This window comes from Gekko japonicus, unplaced genomic scaffold (genome assembly GCF_001447785.1).
Source record: "Gekko japonicus isolate JY-2015 unplaced genomic scaffold, Gekko_japonicus_V1.1 scaffold2264, whole genome shotgun sequence".
In the NCBI taxonomy this organism is placed as follows: Eukaryota; Metazoa; Chordata; class Lepidosauria; order Squamata; family Gekkonidae; genus Gekko; species Gekko japonicus.
Window position 1 is genome coordinate 148,166 of NW_015172074.1, and position 10,040 is coordinate 158,205.

Genomic DNA, 10,040 nt, shown 5'->3' on the forward strand with positions numbered 1-10,040 from the left:
AGCGGTTCCCAGCGCCCGCCCGCCCCGTGCACGGTGCTTCTTTTCCCAGGGACAGACAGAAGGACCCAGCGGAGGGGGAGGCCCGGCCCCTTATGTTTTGGTTTAGGTTTAGGGTTAGGCCCCTTCCCTTGTGCCGCTTCGGGACCTGGCGGGCTTGCGGTGCATGCACTCCAGCGGGGTCCCAGGCAGAGCGGCGGGCAGCAGCAGCAGCCCTTGAAAGCCTGGCACGGTGGTCCGGCCGCTGGCTCCCCCCGCCGCGCACCTTGCATGCCCGGCAGCCGAAGCAGGCGAGCCCTGGAGCTGGCAGCGCTGCGGCGTCTCCTCCGCGGAGCTGACTGGGCCACTCCGGCTTCCCTGCCCAGGGCTGTGGCTCCGAGAGGCATGGCGGCGCTCAGCCCACACGTGGCACTCCCGCGGGATGGGGGCGTGGAGTGGGGGGAGCCACGCAGGCCGAGAGGCAACCACGGGCCACGTGCTGCACTGCTGCCACCTGGGCCCGCTCCCCCCGCCGCCGCAGCCTGGGAACTTCAGGGACAAGTCCCGCTTGGCAGCCTGGCGGCACCACCGCCTCCAGGACAGAGGCCGGTGTTGCAAGCGGGCCGCCCACCCGGTTAGGGTGGTGGGGGGCAGTTTGGCGCCCCTGAGGGCCAGCGTGCCCTAGGCAAGCACCTAGCTCTCCTAGCGGGTGAGCCGGCCCTGATCATATTGGTTTGATGCTCATCTCCCTTCGGCTGGATGGAAGTAGGGTAACTGATTTGACTGATGTTCACTTTATGCGATAAATATAATATGAGTGCATTTCAAATGGGGGATGTTAGAATCATTAGCAACCCAGTAATTGGGCACCTAGTAGTAGCAAAGCAATTCTTTCTGTACAAATTTAAGAGCACATCTTAAGAAATGATAGTAAAGATTGTGTGAGTACAAGAGCTGCAATTTCCCACAGCACCGGACTGACAAAGATGTGCTTATTTAGGTCTCTAATTTTAATTCACCCCGACTTGGAAAGCCCAGCCTAGCCTGATCTTGTCAGATCTTGGAAGCTAAGCAGGTTCAACTCTGGCTAGTATTTGGATGGGAGACCACCAAGGAATACCAGGGGCACGACCCAGAGGCAGACAATGGCAAACCACCACTGAACATCCCTTGCCTTGAAAACCCTACAGGGTCACCATAAATCAGCTGTGACTTGATGGCACTTTCCACCACCACCAATTTTAATCCTACCTTATGCCCGACATTATCTGTGCCCTCCCGCTCCAAGACACTTCTAGGCAGATTTAGAAGATTCACAGCATAAGCTACTTGATCTGGGTGACCATGGGCTAGTCATGCTCTCTCAGCTCAATCTACCTCGCAGGTTTGTTATTGTGAGGATAAAATAGAGGGAAGGAGAATTATGCTGTCAACTGCTTTGGGTCTCCACTGGAGAGAAAAGTGGGGTATAAACATGTAAATAGGTAATTATGGTTATTTAGTCTCTCTGTTGGTAAACATTTCAACTTTCAGAATGCAGAAGCAGAAGCTTTGTTTTTCTATGAAATGCCCTTTTCAGGTACTTTTAAAATGGCTAACTATTTAAATAAATCCATAGGACTAGAGCTGTACAATATGGAGTACCAGAAAAATAGTGTACAGGGTACCTTACAGTCAGTTTTAATGGGACAGCAAAACTGATTCTCTGTTTTAAAACATGAATTACAATGCAATCTAATTATGATGTCCATCAACTTACCTTTCCAGGACTTAAGAACCTACAATTGGTGGTGTTTTCAGGGCAATCTCCATTATTATCAACACAGGGATTTATGGGTTGGCATATCCTACCATCTCCTTGGTACCCATATTTGCAGGTACATTCATACTTGGTTGGCCCAAGAGTCTTGCAAACAGCAAATGAAGAGCATGGAGAGGACCTGCAAGGATCTTGAGCTGGAAATAATGTAAAATGAGAAAACAGAGGACCTCTGAGTTAAATGTTTCCCACCAAAACTTAGAAGTTTTGCCGTAGGAGTGTGGTCAGCGAATGGAAGAAGCAGAATTGATTGCAGTAGATTTGGATGAACTTCAATGGCCAGAACCCAAGGATTGTTCTCATAGTCTCTTAATTGCCTCGCAGCACAAAGAGTATATATAAACGGCTGTTACCTTGTCTATTCACAACACTGAATGTTACAGATGAGGGATAAAAGTATGAGAGAGATAAACCAAAGGTACATTTTCAGCCAATGTAGGTTTTATATTATCTTTACTTATTCAAATGTACTTTGTAACCCAAAAGATTCTCAGAGTAACTTATAAATAAAGAATAAAGCCAGCATTAACATTTCCACAGAATACGTTAATACTAAGTAAATCCCATTAAGTTGTACATAGATAGTAAATGATAATACAGGTCCTCCTTCCTCCTCACGCATTTGGAGCTTTGTGGAGTGACAAAGAAGTTTTTAAAGGTTAGTCCCCATGTGACCATGTGACTGAAAGTCCAGTCAGGCACCCATGACTCAGCTTGATCACAAATACCTTAGAGGAGCTACTTTATAGACCTTCCTCACAGGCACAACAGGGGAGGGGGACTTGGCCATCCTGGAGGCCCATGGAACCAGATAGGCCATATGATTGGCTTTCATACAGTGTTTGGGTTGGAATGGGGAAATCTTTGTCCATGGATCCACAGTGGTCCCCAGAAGCCTTCCTTATAGGGTTTTTGCAAGGCTTACAAAAAGTGAATGTGCAGGTAGCTCTTTGAGGATTCTAAAGTTTTATACAAATGCTATGTATTTCATCTCACCTTGACAGTTTGTCCCAATCTTCTGATAGCCTGGTAAGCATTCACACCTTGCCTGCCCATCCTTCACCACACAATGGGATTTGTCATCACAGATTACACTTCCACAGGAAGGAAGTTCTGAATTATAAAACAGATATATTTTTTAATGTAAATGGAACTCCTAGCAAGAATAAAAATTATTTCCACACTTATTCTGTGCATACTGATTTGTATGTAAGGTCCAATAAGGTCAGGGGGACTTAATTCCAGGTAAGTATTCATATGATTCCACTCTTTATAACCATCCAAAAGACTAACTAGGGGTATGTCCAAATCAGAGCTCCCCTGTTGAATTTATATTTTCTCTTTGTGTCCCTCATTATATCTTTGCAGCTCTTTGCTTGCAGGCTTGGGATTTTTTTTAAAAAATGCTAAATATGCACACACTTATTTACATATATAAGAACATACAACACATTCAATGCAATGTGAAAACTGGGTGGGTGTGCTTTGAGACACCTCTATTGTGTTTGTGGCTCACACAGGAAAACTCCTATGATTGTGCAGATGCTGAGTGCTGCAAGGTCAGAAAAATAACTACCTCACCCTCCAAAAGGAAATTCAAGGAGGAAATTAATGGTGTCTATGGTGATTGGAAGAACATAAGCAAAATCAGCATGAAAAGGTTTTTTAAATAGGAAACCATTCTTAATAATGGTGAAAGAGGCAGGCCGATGGTTGGAATGCATGATAGCAGGAAATCTTGCTCCAAACATAATATCAGAAGAAAGTTAATCGTTTAATTATGTACCAACTTTCATCGGCCAAAAATGAGGAGAAGTAATTTAACTATTTGGTACCTCCAAGAACAAGTTACTCAAAAAATGACTGTGCTAGACACAGTCTAAGACTGGGTCAGCTGCTGCTGAAGTCTTTTTCACAGCCCTCCTAAGCAAAAAACAGCATGAAACAGCTATCAGTCTCAAGCCACAACCTATGTATGGCGCTCATTCTACAGCAGTTTCTACAAAAGAGGCACACTAGCCTATGATTTCCAGGCAATCTGGGATGCAATCCAAGTCATTGTACTCCCAAGAAACTGCATTCTTGCTCTGTCGAATGGCAGCCTTTCAGAGGCCAGTATTGCTCATAAAACCTTCCAGGATTATAAGAAACATTATAGAACAAGTGATTACCTCATCATTTCATTTAACAAAATACTTCAATCAAGAGAGCTAGACCTGAACCACTCAACAGGGACACTACCCCCAGCAGTGGCATAAAACACACCAGCTATCTCTGAGACACGTAACCTGAAAACCAACACATGTTGGGAAGTCTAAGAGAAGGAAAACACATGTACCTTGATCACATTTGGGGCCAGTGTATCCACCATAGCAGGTACACCGTCCATCACCAGAAACCCCATGGTTGCAGACTCCATGCTGACACTCACAAACTATCAGAGATAAGGCAAACAAAAGTTATATACACCTTGCAAAACTGGAGCCATTGTACCCCTGGGCCCAATATACCACAGTCACTATGAACTTACTTATACGCTTCCCCATATGGACAATGTGAAATAAGTAGGAATGGGTAGAAAAAGCCCAGCTGTTTGATCAGCTTGCACAGCAGCATGATTGGTCTGCAAATGAAGTTCTCATTAACCAGAAGTGGATGGTTTATAATATCCTGTGAGACAACAGCAGTCTGCTACGTACCTGAGGGCCGTTTCTATTTCTAAGATATTGTGTGTGTGTGTGTGTAATTTAAATAACCATTTTAACCATTTTAAGGATAGAATGCAATGACAAATCTCTAAACAGATGTGAAAAAGAGCCATGGGAAACTATGTATAATAACCACACAAGGGCGCAATTCAGAAAAGTGCTATGTATGCCAACATCCAAATATACAACTTTTAAAAAATATCAGCTTCTGTGCAACCTTTTAAGTTACTCAGAAATTTCAGACAAAATGGAAAAGTTGGTGATTCTTAGCTAACTAGAAAACTGGTCTGCTAATTGCTTTTCATTTCAGATCAGTAGAGGCTATAATCAAAAGACATGGCATATGAAATGCTTATTTTCATACATTGCAAGTAATTAATTTATTTACTTCACCCAATTTGCATGTTGCTTTTTCATTGTATGACTGTTTATGAGAGTAGTTTAAAGTATGCTTGTGTTCCACAAAGGAAATAACTAGGCAGCCCAAGCCACAGATTCATGGAGCAGTGGGAAAAAGACTCTTCGCACCCACTCGTTAACATAAGAACAATAGAACAGCCCTACTGGGTCAGACTAAAAGTTCATTAGGTTCAGCATCTTGTTTCCTACAATGGCCAACCGGATTTCCTAGAAGCATCAGAGCGCAGCATGAATCCAATATCTCTCCCCCTGCTGTTGCTCCCATCCAGCTGGGAAAGATGCTCCTAGAAAAGGATATTTCCATCAACATTTTCCCACTTTAATAGCCTCATTCTTCTCCAGTTGAGAACTTCTCAGTATAGCTGAACAAGATTTTCTATTTACCAGACTGGCAATCAGGGCCAAAACGAGTCTCATCCCGGCATTCTTGGCAAGCATAGCCTCCATAGTTGTCCTATATAAATCAGCATAGACAGTTTTTAACATTTTTATTTATTTATTTATTATCAAATTTATACCCCGCCCAAGACACTTCTAGGCAGATTTAGAAGATTCACAGCATAAGCTACTTGATCTGGGTGACCATGGGCTAGTCATGCTCTCTCAGCTCAATCTACCTCCATAGCCTCCATAGTTGTCCTATATAAATCAGCATAGACAGTTTTTAACATTTTTATTTATTTATTTATTATCAAATTTATACCCCGCCCTCCCCGCAAAGCAGGCTCAGGGCGGCGTCCAACACGACATATCAACAGCATAAAAACAGAATTATTAAAAACACTGTCACTTCTATAGCCCTTCAAATACAGTCATGCCATGCCATGTAAATATGATGCTTTAAAGTCATCCTGGGTTAACTGTAGAACATTAAAAATTATCCATACACAGCCACTTTGGCAGTGTCTACTTGTGGCATACAGCAATATGGTTTGCTCGCCTGGTGCTGTCGTTAGTAGGCTTCTCTTGTGTCTATGACAAGTGACGGACAATAACTTTAGGCATGGAAGATCAAGGCTATTTAAATCAAGAAGAGAAAAGATCGTTCTAAATCATTATTCTAAATTAAGCTTTCCATCTGTGTTTCAAATACCTCCTAATAAAGGTACTGGAAGCTAAGCAAGATCAGTCCTGGTTGAGTACTTAGATGGGAAACCATCAAGAGAAACCAGGGTCACTATGCAGAGGCAGGCGATAGCAAACCACCTCTGAATGTATCTTACCTTGAAAAGCCTACAGGGTCACCGTAAGTCAGCTGTGACTTGATGGCACCCCCCCCCAAGCCCCACATCTCTTTATGGGGTATGGGGAAATTATAAAAAAGAAGACAAAATTTTTTACATTTTGTGATTTTGCCTTGTTTGCATCTATCCTCTTTAAAAAGCAAACCCTGTTGAGGGTTTCATCTAAAAGCATAAGAACAGATCAATAAGAACTCCTTTGTGATACTCTTAGTATGCTAATGGAAAACGGACATGGTCCCACCACAGTGAAAGAGGCATACTTAGGCCTGCTCTACACATGCAGTAGGATGAGGTGGTAATGAGGGGGCAGCATGAGCTCCATTTTACTTATTTATTTATTTATTTAAACCATTTATTAGCTGCTTTTCTTCCTTAGGAGCTCAAGGTGGCTTACAAAATAGATAAAATACCTAAAGTACATTAAAAAAAAAACCCATAAAAACCAAAAATTTAAAATCACAGTTCAGGATTTCAAGTAGACTTAACCAAATACATTTTTCAATAAAACTGTCTTTAGCTGTCTCCTCGAGTGAGGGGGCCAGGCAGACTTCCCTGGGGAGGTTGTTCCATAATTGTGGGGCTGTCACTGAAAAGGTCCTCTTGTGTACCCACCAAATGGTCTTCTTTGTTTGATGGGACAGACAGGAGGGCTTCTCCTTGTGATCTTAATTCGCAAGCGGCAACATATGGGAGAAGACAGTCCTTCATATGGGAGAACATATGAGAGAAGACAGTACCTGGTCCCAAGCCACGTAGGGCTTCAAATGTCAAAACCATCACCCCGAATTGGGATTGGGAGTGGATCAGTAGCTAGTGGATCGGTAGCCAGTGTAATTGCTGCAATATCGAGGTCATGTGCTCCCAATAGCTGGCTCTGACCAGCAGTCTAGCTGCAGCATTCTGCACTAGCTGCCGCCTCTGAGTGCTTCATAAGGCTAGCCCCAAGCACAGCACATTGAAATAGTCCAGTCTAGATGTAATTAAGGCATGGGTCACTGTGGCTAGACCAGGAATGGACACTGCTGCTGACACACCAGCCAAAGCTGGTCAAAAACACTCTGAACCATGGCAGCCACCGAGTTTTTTAAGGTGACTGCTGTGTCAAGTAGCACTCCCGATCTGTGAATTGGGCTTTTCCATGGGATTATAAGCTCATCCAAGACAGGAGCGATCTCAGGTCCCTGGTCTGGCTTTCTACTAACCCAGAGCAGCTCTGTCTTGTACCACGTCAGACTGAAGGTGAAGAGTTATGTTTCTCATTACTTTCATAATTCCCGGACAATAGCAAACTTACACAGTATGTGAACATCTAGGCCAGAACTTCTCTCTTTCTGACATGTTATTGTTTCGTTGCAGGAAGATTTTTTTACATTGGGGATACATTAAAAATGAGAGTTCCCCACTGAATTGATGCAGCCTATTCTATCACCCAAAATTCTCTCCCCTCATTCTGCTGCACATGCAGATCAGGCCTTAGTTGATAGGTAGGCATCTCTTCTCAGCCCAAGGCAACATGTTCTTTGTTCTACAACAGGAAGGAAGCCCAAATTTACTCGCTCAGAATTCCAGTGAGGAAAAAATCTAGAGCTCCTGTGGGGTACAGGGATTTGTAGTTTGTAGTGCAGAGGCCTGTCGTGTTTCCTGACAATGTTTACAGCCATATTCACAAGAAAACATGCAAGCACCACTCCTACTACTTGTAAGTGACCCCAACTGACCTTGCAGAGGCAAGTTCCATTCTGTGCTATGCCATCCAAACAGGTCCCATGGTCACTGCACGGTTTCCCAGATATACTCGGGCATTCTGGCAAAAGAGAGCCAAACCACCGTTCTTTAGAATAAAATGAATACTGGCTCCCTTCTGTTATTTCCTGTCCTTAATATATTTGTTACCAGGGGTCTTGTTGTAGAAAAAGAGCTGCCGGAGCTCATTAGCATAACTCATTAGCATAACTTATTTGCATATGCCACGCCCCCTGACATCACCGGAAGTGACAGAAGGCCACACCCCCTGACATCACCGGAAGTGTGTCAGAAGGCCCGGCTACTTACCCTCCTGCTTCATCCTCATTCCCAAACGGAATGAGGATCGAAGCAGAGGGCGGGGTAAAGAAGGGGGCGGGGCTTCACCACGTGACCGCCCCGCCCCCTAGAGGTTCTCTTCCGGAGCTCCGTACCTGAGAGCTCCCCCCCGACTAGAGCCCTGTTTGCTATGACACTTTCCATTGCCACTAAGCCAAATGGATCTTAGACTAGGGACAGTTTGTTTGTTTGTTAATCCACACAGCACAAGGGTGGTTTTTTTACAGTGAAGTTAATAGAACCTGTTCTGATGCCTCCATTTTTGTAGATGCTATGGCCACTCATTTGTGCTTCAGGACCAATTAGCAGATCTACCTAAAGTGGACCTGAAGGCTGTGGAGCAGCTCAAAGCAAGAGAAGATGGAGTCTGAAGTCCTGTAGGCAATACTTCATGGACTGGGCAAGGGCAAAAGTCCAGGCTTCTCATACTGTGTGGGACCAATCCACAGTCTTCGTGCTGCCTGCCAGTTGTAAGGGCCAGTGGTTTTTTTTTTTAATATTTATTTATATATTTTTGTTATACACAACATGTAAATACATTATCAATCAATAAACACTTTACCTTGAGTCTGTTATTAATTAGTATTGTTTATCCAGTTGTATAATCTCAACCATTTTTTCAAAAAGAAATGTTCCCCTTTCCCTTGAATTAACAAGCTTAACTTATCAATTTCTGCTAAATTTAACAACTTTGAACTTATCTCTTCCCTACTGGGCGTTTTTTCTGTTTTCCAATATTTGGCCAGTAGTATTCTCGCCGATGTTATTATAAGTGTCGCTATTTGAGTATCAACATAACTGAGGCTTTCCGGAATTATATTCAACAAGTATATTTCTGGATCTAGTGCTAAATAAATGTCCATAATTTCCCAAATTATTCTTTGTATTTCCCCCCAAGTCTCTCTTTGCCAGGTCCCATCCCCACACCACAAGGTACCTGTTTCATGATTCAGGGCCCTTAACTGGCTGGAATCTGATGCACTAAACTAGAAGCCTTACCATAGCATTCAGAACCCCAGTATCCCGGGCAGCAGAGTTTCTCTTCAATTTCCTTTTTGCAAGTATGAGTGCAGCCCAATAGTGAAAGCACATTCTCTTCCAGCTTTACTGTATAACTGAAATATTAAACAAACAAACAAACTCCTGACCAGTGATCATGAGCAGCAATATTCTATTAAAATGTTACTCCCTAGGGAAGCTGAAATTTAAACTAGAAGTTATTCCCACCATCTGGTAGAGTTGCAGATATACAACTTCTTTGTCCTATTCTCAAACAATGGGTGATTTGCATCAGGGTAAAGCAATCAAAATTAGTCTGCCCAAATCTAAACTTGATCACAAAGAGTAAGGCTGCCAAACCCCATCCAGACCAACCGCATTTGATAATACTGTATGACATTTTTGCAAGGACAAATTGCTTTGTTAATGTGCCTTGGGTCCCATGGGGGAAAGAGAAAGGCTAGAAAAAACGGAAATAGATAAATAAAGTAAATGTCTTGGCCACTGGCATAGCACTTTATGCCCACATGTATATTGCAGAACAGAAAAGCAGGTTCCATGGATCTTTTTATTGCCCTTTGCTGAATCATTATGGGTCCACCTAGTGTTATATTCTATTTCCAGTAAAGGCAAAACCAAAAGGTTGACAAAGGATACATTAACATATAGAGGTACTGTACCCAAATATATAACTAAAGTACAAAACGAAGCTATGGTAAAGTTTCCACTTCATGTATCTGCCAATAGCTGTCAGAGAACATATCAAGCACTTGAAAGAATGCAGTAATCGGA

At 43.2% G+C, this 10,040-nt stretch overlaps 1 protein-coding gene across 1 annotated transcript in view; it reads right to left on the bottom strand.

The window, feature by feature from the left end:
* STAB1 (stabilin 1) overlaps positions 1–10,040 on the bottom strand; it is a 168,349-nt gene that overhangs the window by 145,056 nt on the left and 13,253 nt on the right. Inside the window, exons 4-9 of the mRNA XM_015420864.1 lie at positions 9,249–9,364; positions 7,886–7,971; positions 5,308–5,377; positions 4,134–4,229; positions 2,792–2,908; positions 1,736–1,932 (exon numbers count right to left, since the gene is read on the bottom strand). Of these exons, the coding sequence (XP_015276350.1) occupies positions 1,736–1,932; positions 2,792–2,908; positions 4,134–4,229; positions 5,308–5,377; positions 7,886–7,971; positions 9,249–9,364 (682 nt within the window). The remainder of the gene's footprint in view (positions 1–1,735; positions 1,933–2,791; positions 2,909–4,133; positions 4,230–5,307; positions 5,378–7,885; positions 7,972–9,248; positions 9,365–10,040) is intronic.